At 39.1% G+C, this 23,781-nt stretch overlaps 1 protein-coding gene across 7 annotated transcripts in view; it reads right to left on the reverse strand.

Annotated features, from left to right (window-relative positions):
* Nucleotides 1-260: 260 nt before the first annotated feature.
* Nucleotides 261-23,781, reverse strand: part of MYOM1 (myomesin 1) — a 79,816-nt gene continuing 56,295 nt past the window's right edge. For 5 of the 7 annotated variants that reach the window (XM_075744315.1, XM_075744316.1, XM_075744312.1 and 2 more), the window contains 15 exons: nucleotides 22,409-22,545; nucleotides 21,402-21,546; nucleotides 20,713-20,772; nucleotides 20,378-20,445; nucleotides 19,687-19,800; nucleotides 18,930-19,017; nucleotides 18,136-18,174; nucleotides 17,937-18,042; nucleotides 16,179-16,342; nucleotides 14,713-14,749; nucleotides 14,392-14,414; nucleotides 12,711-12,766; nucleotides 7,711-7,926; nucleotides 4,446-4,569; nucleotides 261-3,240 (listed from right to left, as the gene is read on the reverse strand). In XM_075744315.1, coding sequence (XP_075600430.1) covers nucleotides 3,026-3,240; nucleotides 4,446-4,569; nucleotides 7,711-7,926; nucleotides 12,711-12,766; nucleotides 14,392-14,414; nucleotides 14,713-14,749; nucleotides 16,179-16,342; nucleotides 17,937-18,042; nucleotides 18,136-18,174; nucleotides 18,930-19,017; nucleotides 19,687-19,800; nucleotides 20,378-20,445; nucleotides 20,713-20,772; nucleotides 21,402-21,546; nucleotides 22,409-22,545 — 1,592 coding nt within the window. In that variant the 3' untranslated portion in view covers nucleotides 261-3,025. Of the gene's footprint in view, nucleotides 3,241-4,445; nucleotides 4,570-6,920; nucleotides 7,927-12,710; nucleotides 12,767-14,391; nucleotides 14,415-14,712; nucleotides 14,750-16,178; nucleotides 16,343-17,936; nucleotides 18,043-18,135; nucleotides 18,175-18,929; nucleotides 19,018-19,686; nucleotides 19,801-20,377; nucleotides 20,446-20,712; nucleotides 20,773-21,401; nucleotides 21,547-22,408; nucleotides 22,546-23,781 lie in introns of those variants that run through there. The other 2 variants (XM_075744319.1, XM_075744314.1) reach the window with 1 other exon arrangement.

The raw sequence follows: 23,781 nt of genomic DNA on the forward strand, positions 1-23,781 counted from the left end.
AAGAGTAATGCATGCTGGAATAGAATATGTAGGTGAGAAAGAAGATGTTATCCACGAGTAGTACTTCAGATAAACATTGCAACCAGTGTCTGATTTTAAATGTAGTCGAATGGTTCTGTGTGTTTGATAGGATATTCTGTTGCTTCAGAAATAATTTGCATTCTGTCATGTAATGGGCAGAGACTGAAACAATTTTTCATAGTTATCATAGAGAACAATGTAAATTACACATTTAAATTGTAAGAAAAATTATTCAAACATGGTAACAATGAACTTTAATATACTCAGCAATTCTGTTAATTTTGAACATTTTGTTATGCATTTGTGAACAATTACAGCTTAAATAATCAAAATAAAAAATAAAAAAGTTGAGATTTTTTAATCTTTGATACATTTATTTGTGTATTTCATTTACCACCCATAACAACACTATGCTTCTTATAGTTTCCAGTAGAACAATACTAATGTGACTGCATTTCCAGCTTTTGAGGAACCACCCAAATTTAACTAAAAACTCCCTCAAACACTGGTGCATTTCAGTTTAAATTAAAAAAAAAAAATCCAGTAGGTTTTAATTGAAATATCAGGAAAATACCGATTTTTCTTTCAGCAAAAAGCTAAGACCTGATTCTGCTACAATGACATAAAAGAGATCTGCCATTGACTTCACGGTGAGGTAAAGTTATCTGTGGTTTGGGACATTTTTAGAATGTTCTTCCAAGATCTGGCTTGTTTTCTGTTAAAATTGATGAAAAGACCGCTGTGGCATGTTGCAGGAATTGGATGAGGCTCTCAGGGGTACAATCTGTTCTGTATGTAACTTACAGACTGCCCTTGGTGTCTGTGGGAGAATGGCTCCCAACCCAAAGGAGCTGTAAGAGGTGATGGATTTTTAGAGAGGTAAGGCAGGTTGAAATAATTGCCACGGCAAAGAAGAGTTTGTGAAACAACTGGTGGCTTTGTAACATTTTGAAAGGCCAGACTCTGTAACTCTCTGGCAGAGTGATGTAATCGCACGTCTGTAGATATCATTTTCTGTAACAGTTGCTTGAGAACCTACATCCATTAAGGTTCTCATTTAAAAAGTCTCCTGCCTTGGAAATGCTCCTTACTGCGTTTCTGTATGGGACCTACGCTTGCGTCGTTCGCTGCTGGGCTACTCCTCTGGTTTTCTACTAATTTCAACTATAATGCAGAGGTGTAGAACAAGATGTAATGTAGAACTGAATCAAGCTCTATGTGTCCAACAGTACCTAAGTCTAGTAGGATGATTTTAGTTGTAGTTCAGTCTGTATTTTCTTTCTCCCACTACTTTTTTGTGTAGCGGTCAATATTTTGATTTGCATAATTTTTTTCTCTATTGCATCCTACATCTTTCTATCACTCAGCATGGACCATCCAAACTATTTAAATCCTTTACCTTGTTTACAGAAATGTTATTACTCTAATTGCATCCATATGAGCACGCTATCTAGTATTTCATCCAGCAGGAATCTTTCTGTTGGTTTTAAAGAGAGTTGAATAGACTCCTGTTGGATTTCTACTGGAAGGAAATGGATTTCTTTCCATCAGAGATATCAGTGTCTCAGGTGTTACACATTTAAATGCTAATAAGATTCTTTGTTTTCTCATGCTAACAATTCTATAAAGGTGGATTAGAAACAGATATTTCTTGTTTTTTCAGTATTTCCGCATTTGTCATAGATCTAACACCCTAGAAATATCGGCAGAGTTCAGTAATCTTTCATCAATAATCCATCTGGAAAAAAACCAATAGAATATGATTGAGCCTTCTAAGACTTGAAATCACTTAAAGTATTTTTCTAGTAATTAAAATATCTTATTTTTATTTCTTGTGTTTAATAATTTCTGGTCACTTAAAAGTTGAACTCAGCTTGCATATTAACAAAATAAATTCTAACCTTTATTTTTATTGGTTTGTTTTTCAGCTTGAACTCTGCTTCTTTGAATGTATCTAAGCATCCACAAACAAGTCATATTTTCTTATATCCTCAGTACATAAACATGTGAATGAACACAGTAATGAATGTGAGTGAGCACAGTAATGATTTAAAGCAGAGATTCTTGGTTTAAATTTATCCCTCAGTTACATGGAACATGAAGCTACACTCTCTTACAAGAAACCTGTGGGTCTGATCTAGTGAGGGGAAGAAGGGAAAGTGTTGGGGTGAGTCACTGAGGGGAAGGAGGACAGTGGGTTTAGCGGGTCTTGGAAGCAGAAATATGATTACTGTAGCAAAAAAGGGTGGAGAGAAATGAGCATGTGGGGTAGTTGCTACTTCATAGGTTAATGCCATATCCGTAGTACCTCACCAAGGCCAGGAGGGAATTAAGGAAGTGGAGAGCACTGAAGGGCAGTCATGTGTGTCTCAGTGATAAGAAATGGCCAGATGTCATCCTGATCCATCTGATGAAACAGGTATGCATGACAGAAACTTGACTCAAAAGAAAACCTACTTATGCCCCCTCTGCATCCATTGGAGATGGTTCTGTTTCTGGAGCTCTTCCCCTGTGGCCAAATTGGTCCTGGTGAAAAGTACAGCCCACGTGGCATTAAGAGGACAGTATGTATGGTTTCCTTGAGAAAGTAAGTGGGGTAAGCCTCAAGCTGTGATGGCCTACAAATATCCAGTAACAGAGCCGCATATACTGATACCAACATTCTTTTACAGAGTAGTAAATATGTCAGTTCTGGACAGGATTCGCTCTAATAACCTCTGCTTATCACGGACATTTTTTAGTAATTAAAATCACCTCGCCGGTACATGGATCATTATTAAGATACTTAGAAATGACTGCAGTGCAACTAATCTGGTACTGAGTACATAAGCGCCCGTCTACTATGCATTGAAAGTTATGAAGTACTACAAATGTTATAAAAAAAACACACTAACAAACTTTTGCATTAAAATATTATGCCTAGTCTACAATCCATGAAATCTCAGCTTGAACTTATTATCCAGATCATGACAAGATCACATTCTTCCTTCAAGAACAGTGGGTTTTACTCAAGGCTTTTTCCCAGGGGTTTCTTTCCCTGCCTATCCAAGCTTTCTGTGGGCTGAGGAACCATTTCTGCTACTGCTACCTTTCCATCAGTCGTCTTTGCTGCTCGCTGGTTGCTTTTTGTATCCTTTTCTGTTTCCACAGGGGGGATTTCATTTGGATCAGGTGCCTCTTCTGTAGCAATAATTTCTTCTACATGTGGCTTAATAAAATCTGATTTAGGAGAAGTAGTAAAATTTGTCTTATATTTACTATGCTCAGCAACCAAAGGTATGTAGAGTAATATTTTGCTTTCACATTGGTTATGACCTTACCATGTTCTTTTCCTGTACCCATATAGAGAGATTCAAAATCACAAATAACATTCCTGCTTTTTACAGAACCAAAAGCAAGCCCAAGTCTTTATGGTCTCTAATTAAAAAGATTAAGGGCTAGAACCTGCAAAACATTTACAGATGTGAATAATTGTTTCTCATGTAAGTCATCTCATTTACAGGACTGCTTAGAAATGTCTATGTTACCCATATCAGTAAGGCAAGAGAGAAAAGAAATGCAGTAAGTATTTGTTCTTGCCTTAAGAGCAGAAAGGGGAGGGGAATAAGAGTATAAAATGTTCTGTCAGCAATGATATAACATGTACACACCTTGTATATAAAGAAAAAATACTTAGGAAAAATATGTAAAGCAGATGTTCTGATAATGTTGGAATTTAAGCCTTATTTGGAGCTAAAATGCTCTACATGAGGGAGTTGTAATTGTGAAAAATAAATCAACCTCCAAATAGCAATTATATAGTAAGAGTCTAAAAGAACAGTAAAAATCTGTAATATACAAGAATGCTGAATCACCAGAGAGCTTTTCATTTTTCAGTCTTTCTCTAAATTGGACAGAAAAATGATCACTTATAATCCCAACTTCACCATTCAATATGGACATAATACTAAGAGAAGTAATTGATTGATCTCAAATTGTGGCTATACAATCAGGGTTTTCTAAAACATTTCAGCATTTAGGGCCCCTTTAAGGCCTTTGGGTTTTGGTAAGTGTCAAATGTCTAGCTGCTGAAATGACTCTCACTTTGGAAAATAATTCAATCTGTGCATATATACAGGCTTAGGAGGTCTTTCTTCCACATTCAGGAATTATTATGGCTTAAAAGACTTCCATCAGCCAGGTGAGCCCAGGTGAGTACTCACAGCCCAGTGCAATGATGATTTAAAAGTGTTAATTTAAATCTTTTTCACTGAGGTTTATCCTGGCAATTCATACTTTGCCTTTGATGTCAATTAAGAGCATACATACTGTAAATTTGATTGTTTGGGACATGAGAAATATTGATCGGCACGGACTATTAACTGCACAATGTTTAACAATTTTTTCATTGGAGTAGAAGGCCATAAAGGTGAAAGTGCTCTTACCTTTCTTTTCCCCTTCCTTCCGTTTGTTTGCCGTCATTGTTTTTTTCTTTTTAGATACACTTATATTATTTTGATCATGTCCTTGGACTGTGTCAGTCTGTCCTGACACAGAAATCACAATCACCTGAAGCAAAGCAAGAACAAAAAGTGCACAAGCGAGAAATGTAGTTGCATCACAAATTCTGTTTGAAACCACCATAACCGAGTCCCTGGCAGCAATATGTTTAGAAGCAGCTATTAATCTAACTTTCAGGGATGCATACATCTTCTGAAGCAAAGAGAAGTGGAATCCAGGCTGTTATCTGTGAGATGGCCCACTTGTATTCCCTCGCAGTTCTGCCAAAAGGAGGGAGGCAGATTTCTGAAGATAAAGTAGTAGAAATAAACTGCTGCCAAAATACAATCATTAGTAAAATATACTAATGCCAAGCAATAAACATCAGTTGTCAGGGATCGTGAAGAGAAAGTCATATTCTTGTTTGCACTCTAGAGGATGGAAGAGAGATGTGACACTGTTGCTTTTAAGTTGTATGTCCTGGAACCGAGAGGGAGTGACCTGCTTATCACCCTTGAACTGGCTTCATGTCATACTAAGCGAAATTATCAAATAATTTGACATTAGTTCTTTAAACTCAGAAACATTGCTGTATCTCAAATTACAGATATTCTCATCATTATATTTTGAAATTTAAAAATTAAGCTGTTTTACTTTGTCTGATACACAGCTGTTGTGACTAGTCTGAACTTTTTTTGTAACAGATATTAACTCATTAATGTACATAATTACACACTTAAACCTCAAAATTTCAGTAATGTCATCAAGTTTGATCCTTGAGTTTTAGCTGGTTTAGGAGATAAGGCTATGTGAACACATACACTGTTTATGTGAAATGCTGAAAACAAATTAGTTTTACATAATTTCATGTTAGAAATCCCTGTGATGTGAAATCTGTTCTGGAAGAAAAAAGATTTATACCAGAAAAACTTAACATGTTCCTTGAATCCGGTGGTACTATTCATGTGTAAAGTTAAGCACATGCTAACGTGTTTTGGTAGGTCATAAATCTGATCTAAATCTGGATTACTTCTTTTTAATGATTAAGGTCATAATCATTAGTCCTTTATAGAAACTGATTTTTTTAAAAAACCTATTAAAAAATTGCAAAAATCACCACTTTCACCATTGATGACTGTGTTAAATCTATTGTTACCTGAGACATTAAGAATTCCCTCATGCTTCCACATCACCTTTAACTTTAGCTGACAGTAAACCTCCGATGGCAAGGGTTTAAGTGAGCATTAACTGTACAGCACTTACTAGTGGCATCCTCACAGAAATGCCAATACTACATCCTCGCAGGAATGCCGTACTAGGAAACAGCTCTATTTCTGCAGTCGCAGTAGCTAAAAATGACGAGAAAGTAGGTGAAAAGTGCACACAAATCATGCTTATAATGAAAATATATACGTTAGTTCTCCACATTTTGATGTGAAGCATTGTGCTGTTGTGAGACTAGTAATGAAAAGAATTATTAACATGGCAGATTGCTGTGCTAATTAACTATTGGGCCAATAACTGCTTCTTATCATATATATATATATATGAGATATAGATAGATATATCATAGATATGTCATAGAATGGTTTGGGTTGGAAGCAACCTTTAAAAGACCATCTAGTTCCAACCCCCCTGCCATGGGCAGGGACACCCTCCACTAGACCAGGTTGCCCAAAGCCCCATCCAACCTGGTCTTAAACACTTCCAGGGATGGGGCATCCACAACCTCTCTGGGCAGCCTGTTCCAGTGCCTCACCACCCTCACAGTGACGAATTTCTTCCTTCATGTGATATTGTATCACATGTATATATCATATGTATGGCCAGCAGGATGGACATATATGTACATCCTGTTGCTCTTCCTCCGCTAATAATAATCAGTGACATTGTTGTAAAATAGCTGACATGGAGTTTTTAATCTATATAAGTGTGTTCAAAGATCTGGACAAATGTTTTTTTTGTCTGAAACATTTTTATCTGAAAAAAAAAAACCCAGATTTTTTTCTGTGTTCCAGTGAAGATTCTTTTTGTAGCTTTAAAAGATCTTGACAAAATATGTTATTTCTGATCTTCAGTGTTAAGTTTGGATGAAAATAACTGAGGTCTCAGTCTAAAAAAATACTTACCTAACACCTTAAATCAAAATTCATGAGCAGGTCCATGGAATCGCATGAGACCACTCCTCTGCCTGAATTTGCAAAAATACCTTGTTGAGTTGAGATGTGAAGTAGTGAAGGTCTGGACAGAAAGGTGTGAGGAGATGCCATTGTGGGTTTTGTCGTGAACAGTAAAGTGAAGATTAACAGAGACCTAAACAAAAGCTAGAGCTGATTACAGTGGTGAAAGCATTAGGGCGCTGAGATACCGTGCACAACTACCAGAGCCGTGACTAGTAAAACAAGACACAGTGAAACAAGTTTGTGATGGAAGGAAAGAAATGAATTCAGTTTATTTGTGAACATAGAGGAGAGTTCATACATTTTTGCAGACACACACACACACACATTAGTATTCTGGCCTCCTAAACCTAATTTTCATTTATGTTACAGTACTTTTACCCCAATTGGGCAGATTAAACAATATTTATGGATGCTAATGACACCCATATTAAGGCGCCTCTAAATTAACACAGCAATACAAAGGGGCCTTAATGTAGACAAAAACCAGCACTAATTTCTCCATGATTTAATTCTCTAACACATTCCATCTATGCTACTTTACCAAAGTTGGAACAAATCTAAACTGCTGCTCAAAAATGCCTCAATAATTTTTTGTCTTTCCATCTACCTCATCAGTTACCTCCACTGAAACAATTTTTCACTCTTTCCATTTTTGTTGTAGGGTCAAATGCTCCGGGAAGACGAGGGTCAAATGGCAGACCTGTGTTTACAGCCAACATGCATTTGGCCTGGCTGAAGACGCTACAACTAGGTGCTGTGACGTTAGCAGTAAGAAAACATTTATGAAAGGCCCTGTTTTCTCTGGCACAATTAAGTGTATTAGAAGCAAAAGTGAAGTGAATGGAAAAATCCAAGGCTGCCTGCTAAAGCTGAAAGCCATTTACACACACAGATTATGTCAGCCTATCATCCAAAATCTCCCCCATACTTCTGTTTCCTAGTCTTAAATTCACGCTTTCGTTTTCTTATCTTCTTTCTTTTTCTCTTGCTCAGACTGTCTCTCTTCCTCAGGTATGAACACACTTACAGTGACATCGCTGGTCTCTGTGCCGTACTTGTTCTTCACCACAATGCTGTATTTCCCAGAGTCGAGTGTGGACACAGTAGAGATGGTAAAGCTGACATTTTTTCCAGATTCAAATTTCAGGGTGCAATTAGCATCTGATACAAATGTTTTTTCATTCTTCAGCCATGAGACCTCTGGGGTAGGATCTCCCCAGACAGTGCAAGAAAGATTAAGTGCCTATAGAAAAAGTGCAAAAGGATTATAAGTAAGAGTCAGTAAATATTTGCTGTGTTTTCTGATGCCTGACTCCCCAAATGTTCCACTTCCCCTTTAGCTTCCTGTTTTTAGTAAATGGATGTGTATCATCATCAGTGACTGATAATTTTTGTCAGTCTTCTGTATCATAAGGGAAAAGAAGGAACTCAGTCAATTCAAAAAGTCCATTAAAACCCTTCAATATTTTATAGACTTTCTTCTCTACTCTCATAATCATTAGTAGAGATTTCTCCATGCATATTGTTTAATATAAAATTAGATATTATCTGCATTTGTGTGTTAGACCTGAAATGAGAATTTGAGGAACCATCAGATGGATTTGTTCATGTTAAGCTCACTATATATTTACCACAGAAGAAAAGAAAGTGTGCCTGCCTTGTTAAATAACGAAGAACAAAATGTCCCTGGAATATTTTGTTTAATTTAGAATCTTTTAAAACTATGCCCTGACAGCTCTTCCAACAGACTTGAATTGTTTTACGCACTCTTATAAAACCATTTTTAACTGAAATCAATACAGGCTTTACGCTTTCTTTGGTGTTTGTATAAGTGTTTCCCTTTGATGTTAGTAATGTTCCTAAGGGCTGAATTCAGTCCCATCAGACTGAAGGAAGTATCTTCGTTGTCAGAGAGTCAGTTGTTGGCAAGATCACTGGCAGTTGGATATTTTCTGTAGGCTGGCGAGTCTGTTGTGCACACAATGTTCGGGTCTCTCTTTTTTTAATTGTCAGCCAAAAAATTCATGTTTGGGAGATACTGATACATATAAACGATCGCCTTCTCTGGTCACAGTGCCATGGGAGTCTTCGCAAAAGAATTTGCAAAAATGAACATCGCATAGAGAGTCAAGTGTGAAAAATGTTCATATGAAACTTCAGTGGTACATAGGCTTTCCTCTGGACTTTTTTTTTAGGAAGGAATCCATTTATGTCTAAATCTTAAATAGTACATTGGTCTGAACTTAAAAAAATATTCAAAGTAGATTTTTTTTTTCAATGGAAATTGAAGAATTTTTACTGCAGAGAAAGTGGTCTTCAGTGGTTCATTAGGAATGGACTAAGTGATACATAAGGAACGGACAAGCTTCCACGTGACTGGAATCAAGTTTCTCTTACATTTTTTTTAAATGCTTTTGATAAAAATACATCAAAAATAGAGACAACTGAAGAGCACTCACATTGTTGGCCCTATAGGCTATCATGATAAAAATCTACTATGAGAAATCTATTTAACAGGCTACCTTCCCTTCACCTGTCTGCTTCTTATGTGGTAGTGTGATGATGGAAGACGGGACAGAAAAGAGACACCCAAGAAGGCTGTTGAAATTAGCAGATAGAAGAAATGGATACCTCTATACAAATGAAAGATTTTTGTACTTCCGATAACAAAATAGAAATCAAATAAATCCCACATCACCTAAGGACCAAAATGAGAACAAAAGGGAGGGGGAAATCTTTCCTCCATCAACAACACATAATTCTTGGTACCAAAGGAAAGGCAGATTCCAAGTGAGAGGTGGTTACGGCATGGTGGAAATGGCCTCTATCTGATTTCCTGCAGCACCTACAGCTGGTGACCGCGTAGGGCTGTTGACTGCCTTCTCTCGTAGCCCACTGGCATGAGTGTGGTTTTGATGGCCATATCAATCGATCTTTTTGAAAAACAAGGGGAAAACAAGAGGTTTTATACTTCCCCCTCTTCCTTATCGCTCTCAATACAAACATGCCTTTGGCCTCGGCCAGGCATTGCATATGGGTCTCTTCCAGTGCTCAGTATTTCTTTATTTCTTCTGATTCTCTAGCAAGCAAGAGATCACCACTGAGTGGCCCCAGCTGCCCCTCCAAGATGCTAATGAGCTGATGTCCGTGGCCAGACAGCTCTATCAGTGGTATCATTCAAACCTTTGGTGTTTGAAGTGATGTCAGTACTCCCTAATTCAAAGAGATTCTAGCAGCAGTGATGACTGTTTTCTTCTTCTAAATCATGCATTAAAATAGCTGCATTTTGCTTAATCTTGCATCACTAGCTCCTGTTTGACAATGGTGCCCCTCTTGACGTTCCCAACCCTTAGCATTTATTTTCCAGCTACTAATGTGCAGAGATATATCTTATCATTCACTATGTAGCTGGTGAGATCTTTGGTTTTCTAGAAGGTAATTCCATAATTATGGAGCCTTAGCCAAGGAGCAGTGATTGCCCACTGTGACTCCACCTATCTGTTTCAGATTTTCTGTTCTTTAGGTAGGAGATTGTCTTTGCTCATGCGTATCTTTATTACTCACTGAAACCCCTGATTATAATGCTGTATTCAACCTGAAATCCTTATCCTGGTAAACCTGGGAGTACAGGTGGCAGAGGGAAATGTTTCATTGTATTTCAAGTATTGCCATTCCTCTTGCATATTAGCACAAACTCACATTCGTGGGTGGTTTGGGCTAAGGTGCCAGTGAGTGAATTGAAGAAGCTCAAGCAGAAGAACCTGCTCCCTTCTTCCAGCCTACCTGTGAGGGCACCTATCCCTGGCACAAGGGCAGAATGGGGAGTTGGTGAACAGAAGGATGCAACATGTTGCTTCTAGGTTTGAGAGTGCTCTTCAGAATCCTAAGCCTCTCCTTTTAAAAATAAAACCCCTTACTTACTTACAGGCCTTCATTAAAGCAGCCACTTAGGTTAATTTGGCTGGCTGTACACAAAACTTATGCTAGTTTTCTCTGTCAGGTCGAATTCCTCCCTAATATGAACTGACACTTAGCCTTTTCCAATTATATCACACTGCTGAAGAGCATTTATGTCTATCAGTGGAAGCTTCTTAGGCCATCTGGAACGCTGTTTGATTAACACTGGGTAAACACTGGTTCACTCGTTCTCACACATATCCTTCATTTCACATGTAAAAAGCTAATAAATAGCATCACAGTCACGGTGTTAAGTTTAAGTTTGAGATATGCATATGCTTGGAAGTTCAACGTAGGGATACCGAGCTGTTCATAAAACTCTGTAGTTATGGCTGCACTTGTATTCAGAAACAAAGCTTGCAATTGCCAGTCCTCTGCTACCTCGTTTACTGTTTTTCAAATTCCTTGATGATTGTGCAATTTGCATGAATTACACAACAGAGAACTGCATTCCCCTCTCGCCAGCACATATGCAAACAAAAGACTGATGAGCCAACACCACCCAAACAAGCACTGTTTTCCCTGATCGCTCTCTGTCCTACTCCGTTTCTCAAAATGATCACCTACTGAATCCAGAAACATAAGGTCAAGGATATTTGTCTCGAGTTCTGGGAGTTTTTCAGTCACTTATTCGAACACCACAAATGTCCTTGCTGTCAAGGACAATGTGTGTCTGGGTAAGATTTTGCAACTCAGTTTTTATAAACTCCGTTTTTATAAACACTACACATTTTGCTTTAGTGAGCTCATATTCAACTTCGTATCGACTCGCTTTTGGCAGAAAGCTTAAAACTGATAATAACCACCCAAATTTAACCCCTGCTAAAGCAGTATGAGAATCTCATCTCCAAGCACAAGCACTATTAGCTGAGAATCTGCATTAGCTGGGAATCTGCAGAATTCATTCTGTTTCTTTCTATCTTCTACTTACAGTTGCAATGCTGATATGAGTGCTTCTTACTTCTACAGCATTTCTCAAACCGCTAAATCCTTTAATGAAAGGCTTAATCAAGTATTATTTCATTTTGTAATGCCAAGATACTTAATTTTCCCAGAAGTGCTGCAGCCCACTATCTGTTGGCTATGTTATATCTCACATTTTCAAGCGATTCAGACCAAGATTTTAGATTCTTAGCACTTTGGCTCAGCTTTTAATCAAATACTTTCAACCCAGCTGACCTACTGCCAGGTATAGACAGAAATATCAAGCAGCTGTCTTTCTTACTGTAGTTGTCAGGTTACAGGTTTTCAGTCACATTCAGGTGCCCCGTTTCAATGTTCGCACACACTGTAAAGAGGAACTGGCTAGTGGCAGACCAGCAGGAAGCGAAGAGCAGCCGCTTCTTGGTCTCAGTACTATTAAGCAGCAACTTGTAGAAGCAGTGTGCTGGGAAAAGGTTGTGAGGCTGAGAAATGACTTTCTGGGTCATCTGTTCTATGCTCAAGCATCGTTGTAGCCATGTTCCTCTGGGAGTGCCTTAAAATAATCTTTCGGCTAAACTCTGCTAATATAATCCAGTGCAACACCAGTGACTTCTTTTGACTTCCTTCCCGTTTACCCTGATGAAACAGAGATGACTTTCTTCTTTTGTCTGGACGAGAACTGAGTGGTTATGGTTTACTGGTTTTAAACCATTTAAAAGCCAGCCTGGACAGGTGTGACTACCTTGCCACATTGCAAGGAAGTTAACTGCAAAAAACATAGAATGAATAGCTATCTTGTAAAAAAGGAATTAAACTTCTCTGAACCCCTGTTACAAAAAAATCTGGCTGTGAAACCTGTGCATGAATTTTTAAAGAGCTGGTTATATAAGGAGTTTTAGTCTCAACTCACATTGTCATCTCACTTTTATCTAATGCTTAAGAAAAGACACTGCCCTGAATACATAAACCCATCTGTGCAAGACTGTTGAATTATGTACAGAAGGCAGGGGATGGATGGATGGATGAATAAATAATGTAGCAGATTTTAAAGATGGAATCTTAAAAAAAAAGGTGAATATTTTCCCATCATTGAAAGTCATTCAAGCTGTTGGGCTGTTATGTAAAGCTTCAGTTAATTTACTGTACCTTGCCCTCCTGGATGGTGACAACATCGGGCAAACCTCCAAGTACCCGTGCACGATCTGGAAATAAAGAAACATAATTTTCTTTAGTGTCTCAAAATGAACTGTGTCCCAGATTCTGTTTCCTCTCTAATTCTTTCATATTATATTATTTATGTACAACTTGTCTCTGATATCTGCACTAGCAGAGAACTATTCGGCATCCTTAGCACGCCATTTGGACTTTAAAAAACGTTGACTTCACAGCAAAAGATGTGTTAATAGCTGGTGTCAATCACTTACAGAGGGGAATTAAAGTACATGTGCTGTGTCCCTCAGATTTTGCTATCAATTCAGTGTTACTTCTGAGTGCACAAAAAAAAAATCTGAATTTTTGAGATCTGGCAGTCTAAATTTTTGGTGTCATAAACTAAAAATGTTGTGTTTCCAAAAGGAAATGAATGACAGCTAATAAAGTGGTGGATATTGGGTTTTGATCTAAATACAAAGGCAGTCTCAGTGACAGCACTGAAGTTCCACCGCTTTGTACATATGTGGGTGTAAATGAGATCGATATTTGGTCTAGTTTTAAGCTCAAAGTCCCATAGGAATCTTACATAAATACAAATAAGCTGATCACATGCAGACTTGTTGCACTTATTCTGGAGTATGGATTTTATTTATTGTAAGTCTTGGTGGAGCCTGGCAGAGGAAGGAAATGACTATACAGAACGTTCCTCTCTAATCTATTCTGTAAAAGATGTGCTGTGGAGCACGGAGATAATGACCTTATGAGACGAGGATCGGGACTGTGTTATGTCACTTAATGTGCCAGTCCCTCATGAATGCTCCAGGGTTAGAAATGAAATGCCCAGGGCAGGGCTATTACTGATCCTTCGTGTCCTCTCAGCTGGGACTCGTAGGGGTCACCGCACATTTCCAAACCTCACTCCATCTGGAGTGTACGTCCAGGAGGAGTTAGCTCAGATCTCTCTACACATTTTTCTCCAATAACTTTTCAAATGCTAGTTCTGCCCTTGTTTTAATGCAGGTCTGAATGTCATCTGCAGTGGGAGAACTTTATGATGTGTTACATTTTTTCCCATGTGTTTTTCTGTAAACAGGGAGAATATCAAGCTTAATAATTCAAGTTGAATTCTAATGATTTGATCCTTAATTAATACATACTTTTGTTTTAGTTGCTGTGTTGGAATTGACACACAGGCAAAAGTATGAGATTTAAGGATCTGTCTTTAAGCAATGCAGAAGCTTCTGTTGCTTTCTTACCCATTTCTGTATGTAATGCAGAGTCATTTAACATTTTAGATAGTTCAAAACTAGCCAAGTGATTTCCTCCATCTTTGAAAACAAAGTGACTTTTGTGCAGAGAACATGCATGAGAGATTTCAGCAATGCAGCTAATTTTTAAAGAAGGCTAACTGGTAATGAGAACAGGAGCTTAGATGGGAAAAATCAACATAACCCATAACTACAGTGTGATTAGCTGCAATGTGCATCAATGTTAAATCACTAAAAGGTCACTCTCCTTGATTCTCCTTGGTGTAAGGACAAACTCATTTTAGGATGAGCACATGCATGTACACATGTATACATGCCCTCTCTTTTCCAACATACAACCTTCCTGGAGAGGAAGAAAACCTTCATAAACAGTTTATTGCAATCATTGTCAGAGGTGGCTCACTTACTTTTCTCTGCAATCGCAGCTTGCCTGGAGTTGAAAGAAAAAAAAAAGAAAGTCTAATTTCAGTTAAGGTTTACTTACAGTGATTGAAAAATAGTTTATTCTTCTAACTGCCCTTAATCCGTTAAGGAAAATCTCTCTCATCGTTTGGCAATACTGCTTTTTCTTTGTTACCTAACCGTTATATGTCACATGCAAAACTCCTACGTGCTTCTGCAGGACTAGGATTTGTTTCATAGTATATAGTTAGCTCCATCACAAACCAAACAAATACTGTAATTATTTTATGGCTGCCATTACTGTATTTAGATGGCATAATACTTACTTTAATCTCTGGAACTCGGCAAAGGCTTCATCAAATGCTTTGAAAAGAGAAAAGTTGATTTTTAAGGTAGGTTGAGGGATAATTCATCACAGGTTTAAATTTAAAATGCAGAAATAAGTGTAAAATGTGGACATTGTTAAATAAATATTAATGGATAGATGCATGTATATTGTATAAGCCCTAAAATGCTGAATGGTTCAACTAATAAAGGCCATCTTATATATGGCACCTGTTATATATACATATGAGTACATAAACACACTTTTTTTCTTATAAAAGTCAGGCTTTAAGACAAAGAGCAGGAGAGCAGTAGGCTGACATTATCTCACGAAACAAAGGAAGAAACCCACAAAAGACCACCTAAATCATAGCTTGCAGCAGTGGTCTCCCAAACCTTTTTGATCATGCGCCTCTATCGGTACAAATTTTTTTAGCATGCACCTCCAATATATGTATGTTTATTTATTTATAACTTATATACATGTGCTACTGAAGTTCTCATATTTTCTTCCCGCACTCCGGTGGATCATCTTGCACACACTCCACTTTGGAGACCATTAACTTACGAAATACAAGAGATCTGTTTTTTTCTAAGAGCTTTTCACATCTGCTCTGAAGCATCACACTGATAGCCATGAACAAACCAAACAGCAAACTGCTGTCTCCTTCGTAAATTCAGGCTAAGCTACCATCGTGTGGGAGGTCAACCTCTCCACTTTGAAAGGGAAGAAGAAATCTCTTATCTCAGAAGGTGGGGATAGAGTACAGAAGGAGCAACAGGGAGATGAGTATAACGTTATTGCCCATACACAGAGTCTGCAGAGCCAAACTGAAGCTTTAGGGATGGGAACAGGTGGGAATGGAAACTCAGCAGTTTGGAAGGAGTTAATCTGTTCCCTAGGATCTGAGAAGTCTCTCAAAGTAAAAGCTTCCAACAGTCAGTCCAAATAATTTTAGCTGTTCCCCTAACAGTCCTTCATCATGCTGATGAAAGGGACCAGTCTTGACATCTCTGAAGAATAAGGAGCCCTATTATATCCATCAAAGAAATGCAGTAGGAAAGTAACAGAACAAACTTGTCCCTCACTTCCTCCTCCAAATATTACTTGGAAGGGAGAGATACAGAAGGCACTCAGTACTACAGCTTGTATTTAAAACTGTCAATCAATGCCAGCAACACAAGGGGGTTCGTATGATAGCTCAGGAACTGGGCTGATGGCTCAGTAGGCAAACTGCAAGTGTGTATTTGGAATAGGAAAAGGCCGTTCGCAATTTATGACCTGAGAGCACAGGTTGGGGAAAAGAAACTGCTCTGTCCCCACAAACACTGCCAGGCTGCTGGGTATGCACAGAGACATGCAACCCAAAAAGTAGCAGGTCTGTAGCAAGATCCTGGTATAGATGCTCCTGCCCAGCCGCAGTGTAATGCCCACATACAGATGATGTTAGCAGAGGGAACGGCCTACCTTGTCCGGAAAGATCCACTGTCTTTTTGTGTGCTGTTTTACCATCAAAGAGTTCCATTGTGTATTTGCCTTTGTCCTGTGGAGTTGGCTCGTTGATCTGCAACCAGATCTGCTCCCCGGTGACACCAGTCTTCACTCGGTCTGTAAACCTAATCTGGGTATCGCTGAAAAAACGCACAACAATGTTACCCTTTCGTTTTACTGGAGTATAAATGGGATTTGCTCATGGTGACTCACTGAGTACATCTGCAGTTACTAAATTATTTCCAAGGTGCTATGGTATGCCACCATATTGAAACTTTTGAAGTCAAATTCTTGCTAAAGCTGTGGGCCAATGGGGCAGAATTGACACGGCAGTCTTTCCCTGTTCAAGGTCTAGATCTCCTCAAAGCTTGCAGTAGGATGTCATGGTGTAAACATCTTACTCTATGACCTGAACCATAGAAGAGTTATACAAATTCTGGGGGCAGAAGAGTTATACAAATTTAAAACCCACATCTCTGAAGGGTAATCCATGCATCCGCAAATGTTCATGTTCTCTTCTTAGCATAAGTTTATTTCTGCTTGGGCAAAAGAAAACTATATAGGACTGCACCTACAACCCTCCCCCCGCCCCGCCCCACTTTTGTCACAAATGGTGTTTGCCTGCTTGGAATGTTTTCTGATGCTCTGCTACGCTTTGGCATTTACAGTTGAACATACTTTGACATAAGTATATCTTCTTCCACAGAGAAAAAAAAGAAATCCAGAATACTTCGTATTCACTTCCAGTTTTGAAATGCTTAGGACTCCTGGTGATACCAGGGCAAAATGAGTGCCAAGAAACAGGAAAACCTCGAACTGCTTTCATTTCTCTGACAGCGTTACTGGTTAGCATCAGTGTCAATAATTAGAGCCAGACTGCTACAGCACATCCTGGGTATTCTGTGCCTCATTTACATGAGTTTTACTGAGAGATCAGTAATTCAGATTCCATCCTAAAGACTAACTACTACCATGTCCACAGGAAGTGAAGCAGCAAGAATTCAGATCTATTACTATTAAATCAAATCTAAGTTGTTTACTACTCTGGGTTTTCCAGCGCATGCTGTTTGCGCTGGCTGAGAATTCAAAGCTGTCTCGTGGATTTGGATATGCAACTCCCATTAATTTTATGGGGAGCTGGGCATTCAAATTCTTTTTATAAATCTCAGTTCTTCTGTCTGTCTTGGTTAGGTTTGTAGTGCTCACAGGAAGGGCTGTCTGGATTTTACTCCCCCAGGCACATGCTGAAACTTGCTTTGTCTCTTAAACATGAATCCGCGCGTTAAGAGGATGTGTCTGTCCCAGTTCCTGTGAACTGTGGCTTCCAGACAGGCAGAACTCCAGGCTAGGTATCTCTGAACTCGTACTCGCCTCTTTTAAGGCTTGTCAATCTTCCAGGTTATATTTGCATCACTCCTTAAAACTGATCCAGGGAGAGATGCAGCTCCTGTCCAGGAGGTGGGAAGTGCTCTGAAGCAGCACGGCCCTGACAGTATCCCATGGCGTGGGACTATCTGCCTCAGGAGGGAAACGACAGGAGAGGCCAGCACCACCACCACCTGATTCTCATACTGTTTTCACACGGGTGTAATTCACTGAAACTAACTCATATGAGAGGAGGACTCATGAGAAATGAGAAGAAACCTGGATTTCATCTCTCTCATATATCCAGGTTCTTCCAAAGTCTAGAAAAACAAAATTGCACTGACTTTTTCAAAGTTTTTGCATACTTACTTGTGCACCCAGCCTACTCTTAGATCTTCCACATAATAAGTAACATAGGAGTACAGTCTGATACCCTCAGCTGTGCTCTGGATTTTCAGGTCTGTCGCAGATAAAGCTGAAAGAAGAGCACATGGTTTTATGCAGCCATGCAGCCATTCATTGAGTGTCACAATGAGTCATTCATTTGAAAAGAGAATTAAGTGCTTACCAATCCTTCTGCATACTTCATTCATCAGATCTGCAAAAGCTGTGGAAAGAAAATCCAGAGACTAAGACTTTGTGTCTGCAGCTCAAGCACAGTCAATAATAGGGCAAGTACTGGCTCTGAAATATTCTCCCCAGTAGGTTTGGAAAAGAAATCAGACCTACTTTATAAAGCATATTAGAAATCTAAGTAATTCAGAAATATAGCTTGTTATTCCACAATTACCAGACTTTATTTGACAGCAGCCTTGATGAATACTGCTGCAGCTAGAGAAAACTATATTGTGGGTTTTTTTCTTGTAAATAACACTATTCAGTTGGAATGCTAACCCATCTATATACTTTCTGATGGATAGGGTTGTTCTCCCCTTGCTTGGAAACATAAGTGAAATTTTAAAAATATAGTAATCACAATGAGTGGAAAGGCCCCTAAATAAATGATGGCAAAACATAATAAAAACATGAAATCTTCTAAAATAATCTAGTTCTATAATTTCTTTCTATACTTGCAGACTTACACTAATGATGGCCCCCTGAGGAAACCTGTTATCATTTTGCTTAGCATTAGTCATCATATTCTCACAAAATTATACAGAATCCAGATGCAATAAGCTGTATTCAAATATTAGTTGAACTGAAAAATCTCACTTTTTCTCATGAGATGATCTTACACACAGGAGAAACAAAACCACAGCAAGGTGACACATGCAGTTGCCTGTATTAGCCTGAACCCGCTTGCAGGCGAGCAGTCAGGCTGTCAGCCGGTGTAGCTGACAGCATGCAGAAAGTGGCTCTGACCTGTGTCCTTAAGCTTTAGCTCACTGGAGTCCTTTCCTCTGTCGTCCTTCAGTATGACTTCATAAGTGCCCGCATCTTTCTTAGAAAACTGCAATGTTGTAACAGTAAAACCAGAACAGTTACTGTATAAAAATCTAGATTTTGCTCCTGAACCCAGCTGATGTCCCATCCCCGTCTCCAGGGAGGTGCCCAATGCCCGGGGCTGGGGCTGCCCCAGTGCCCCCCAGCTGCCCTGCTCCTGGCTGGGGTGGTGGGATGGGCCCTGGTTAGGGGGTCCTGGCCTGTAGCCGTGGGGTACCCCCCAGGGGTCCCTGACACTTCTTCCCTTCCTCAGCCAAAGAACCGAGAGCAAAGAGATGAAGCGGTGGACGCAGGTCACGTCCCCAGTCTGCAGCAAGGCTGGGTATGGAGCAGACCTCTCTGGTGACTCCGAGAGGGTGGTCCTCCGAAAGCCTGAGAGACAATGAGTTTCAAATGCCGTGTGAAGCATAAATGCGGTCTCTTTCAGTTGTTAAACTGACATGCAAAGGAAATGACAAGCTTGTTATCTCTTCTGTCATCATTTCCCGAAGATCTGAACGAGCAGTTATAGACAGACATTTGCTTTAGCTAAAACACAGACGCCTCACAAGGTTTTCCATTTTTAAAACCCACTTCCTTTTTTGATTGTTCTGCTGAAATATCAGATAAGATTGTATCGTTCAACTGAATTCATAGCACTAACTTCAGCTGAGGGCTAACAAGGACAGTCACTCACCTCTGATATCAGCAGAGTACACACGCCATCTTTAAAGTCATGTTCTTCATCTACCATTATCTCCCTGTCATCTTTGTACCATACAATGTGTGTTTCCTTCTTGATATTAGCCACCTAAGATGGATGAAAACCACATTGTAATTATTCTCTTCATTTGAGCAGGGGAACTTGGTGTTGCATGGGTTAGCCTGTTCATGTCTCTCATAAAAGAACAGCAAGTTTTATGACTTGATCGCAGTGAGTTATTGGAGGCCTCCATTTTAAAATGAGGGCTGCAAGAGCGAAAACAGCAGGGGTGAAAAGAGAGAGAAAAGAACTACCAGCAGCTCTAAGGAGCCCAGGGAAGCAGTGGATCCTGCCAAGGGGATTTCTACACACATAAAGCTGGCAAAAAAGAGAAAGTCCCAGGATTTACAAAGACCTGTCATTCCTATTCAGGTGCTTTTTCCTGGGTGGGTGGCTGACGGACCTGAAGAAAAAAGTTGCATCTATTTTCCAAGGTATTTTGTTAACATGCAATGAGCAGTCGCCCCAGCACGATTTGCCTTCAGAGGCTCTGGCACTATCCAATGTGCAGCTGGGAGTACACAAGCAAAGGGCAAGTCTTTAGTCCCTTCCCACCCTCACTGTCTAAGTAGTGGCAGGTCAAAGTGCTTTGAACATTGTTCTCAGTGTTCTCCTTGCCCCTTACCTTACATTTCAACATCACGTTACAGTCATCGGTAACTTCCCATCCCAGTTTATCCACAAAATGAGGACCTGTTTAAAATTACAGATATATTTTTAAAGGTCACATCAATGATATTCACGATACCAAACCAAAGACAAATGTATTTTTCTTGATAAGAGTACTGTTATATTTTAATGTGTTTTTATTTTTCCTATTTCTCCTTTAGAAGGTAAACAAATATATATAATATATATAACAGAACAAAAAGCATCTATTTCGAATCAACATATATAAATATAAAGAATCCCTTAACAGACTAACACATATGTGATTCTTATAAATATCCATATGATCACCTTGTTTCCTGTGCCACTCTTTTCTCTGGAAATCTGCTTCATCCTGCAGCTTCTTGAATACTAGGAATTAAAACCAGCAAGAAATATAAGGTTAAACATCACATGCCATTTGTACGGTACCGAATGTCACTATAACAGTTAGGTACAACTCTGTCCCTTGGGAGGTCGATGAGAATCCTGCCACAGGGTCAGGTTTTCACTGAACATTTCAAAGTGTCAGAAGCTGATTACAGCTAACCCAACTTTCCTAGCTGCTTGCAGTCATCAGGACTTTAATGTGTCTCATGTCTGATGAAGCGTAATCCCCAATCATACAGCTACTTTCTGCTCTCGGTAGGAAGGCAAACGAGTAGCAGCAGAGTCAGCAAGCTGCTCAAGCTCTAAGAGGTGCAGCTACTTGGCCCTGCCTGAATGGGCTTTTTACATGGGAAATTTTCATTCCACCCATAGAAGAGCAAACCAAGACAGGCTACAATATTTTACATTTCTATAACAATTGCCCTTTCTCCCAGAACTTTAAAAATTTCAGTTCACACACATGCCCTGTCCTATATGAGGCAGGCGAGTATTGCGACATGAAAAACCACTGGAACATCTATTGGTATTGAAAACAGTGGAAAGCAAAGACGACAACTGAGGTAACCTCGGTATAATTTTTCCAGCCTACTGTGCAATATAGATTAGCTTACCATCACCGATAAGGACAAGGCTGGATTGGTTGGTTGCTTTTCCATCCTGCAGTTGGAAAGTGTAAGTCCCTTCATCCTTGTCCTCAAGTTTATCCATAATCATCTCAACAAGGCCAGTCTTCTGGTCCACCTTCATTTTATATTTCTTCAGGAATGGAAAGTAAAGCAATAATTAATGGATATCAGAGTCAGAAAATATTTGTCAAATAGTATCTTTAGGTGAAATTCTGTTTTCTTTATTCAGATTTTCACTTATTCAGATTGACACTATCTCTAGCTCCAGCTCTAAACATGAAACCAAATAAGTAAGTAATGTGTTAAAGGTGAAGCCTATTTGCTAATGCTATAGAAGCATGTGACACTCCTGTTCTATGGTGAGTACCATGTTCTTTTTCATTAGAAAATTTAGATTTGCATCTCTTTAGAATAACAATTTCTTTGAGGTGATGACATTTTAATAAGTTTGTGTAGAATGCTCCATCTCTGCCTTCTAACTGATATCAGTGTTGCAACAAAAGCATGCTACGTCACGTCTTTGGGAGTAACAAGTTTTGCTGCTGGAAACAACCACTTGGCAATTTTCCCTTGGTGTAACAGATTCCTCCAAACAGCAGAGAGAGGTGAGAACCGAACACAAGGGTGTGCTAGGGCCATAGATGAAGAAGATAGGATGAATCTGGGCTACTGCAGTGACTCCTTGAAGACCACAGTAGCTGGTTACCTGGGACTACCTTATTGCAGGAACTCCTATGGTCCCCACTAGTTAATGGAACACATGGTAGTCACAAAGGTGGCAGGAAGTCATTTAACTCCACTTTATCCAGTAGAATTCAGCTGGAGCTCAGAACCACAGACAAAATCTTTCTGTGATGTTTTCAATGACATGTTATTTCTCATGAAAATGCATCAGTGTGGAACACTAGTTGTAAGTATATTGGAGACAGAGACGTTAGTACTCATTGATACTCGTAAAAACGGAAACAACTGTAAGCAATGAAAAGGCTTACCTCTCCATTGAAAATCTCTTTATCATTAAATACAAAGTTGGCCTTTGCATTGCCAGACAGTTTTTCAGCTTGCAACCAGAATCTCACTTCTCCTTTTTCCAAAATTTCCACTGCCAACTCAGAGACAAGTGGGACAGCTACAAAGCAGAAAGAAAAGAATGAAGCATAGACTTTGCTTGTGCCCCAACAACTATTTTCTTCTGTAATCAGAAAGCCACTTCTTCCCTTTCATACTCAGATACTGTATGCAAAGTAACTAACTTATGATAGCTCTTCATATGAACAGAATGCCTTTCCACCCTCATATACATAGGATGACAGACAAGATTTAATCTTCTGCTCCTTCAATCACTACGTCTGTGCAAACTGGAAGTGTTCGGGATTTGAGTTATGCCAGTGCCCCTCCATTCTAGTACAAGGCTAAATCTATTTCAAAGGTAAACTGCAAGTGTCTCTGCAGTGTGATGCGAGTCCGTATGGCACAGATCCATGTTTAATGAGCCGCTTAACAATGTTACTGCAAGACAGTGAATTGACTCAGGGGAAAAAAACCACCAAAAAACCACAAGCACGAAGCATGATCAGAAAGTCAGCTGCTGAGCTCCAGGTTGGGAGATTTTTGTAAGCACTCTGATCTTTTGCTGGGCAGAACCTCCATCTCCCAGAATTCACTAAACATCACAACACACCCTCAATCTCTCAATTTTGTTTACCTATGAATAATGAAAATCCCCTGCATATACATCAATTCCTTGTGTTAGCAAGAAAAAAAAATCATCTAAAGAGTACCGCAGGTAATTTTAGTTTGGGTTTTTTACATTATTTATTTATGTTTCTTTTTTCTTTTTAGTAAAAGTTCCCAGCTTGCTTTAACTTTTTGTTAAGATATATTAATCAGCAACATTAATCATGAGCATTTAGACTCTGATATTGGGGCATATCGCTCATTTTATTGGCTTCCATAATTTTTTGCTGTCTTAGTGGGTGCCCAAATTTTCAACAAACTCATATTCCAGGGAGTATGTATGCTGTATGTTAACTTTACCCCAATCTCTACTTTCACAGCAGTCTAAAGTCTGCATTGTAAGGACATAACATGGAACAGCTGAGGACAGTGTACAAACATATTGCAAAATGCTTGATGATGTAGTTTGGTGATAGTGTAAAGATATACCTCCTCCCAGACAAACCCCATGACAGGGTTCTTTTCCCCTTCTAAATATTCCATTCTATTCTATTCTATTCTATTCTATTCTATTCTATTCTATTCTATTCTATTCTATTCTATTCTATTCTATTCTATTCTATTCTATTCTATTCTATTCTACCTCATGTATGCAAAAGCCCAGCTACAGCAGGAGAGGACTGGGACT

Source organism: Balearica regulorum, chromosome 2, assembly GCF_011004875.1.
Source record: "Balearica regulorum gibbericeps isolate bBalReg1 chromosome 2, bBalReg1.pri, whole genome shotgun sequence".
Taxonomy (NCBI): domain Eukaryota; kingdom Metazoa; phylum Chordata; class Aves; order Gruiformes; family Gruidae; genus Balearica; species Balearica regulorum.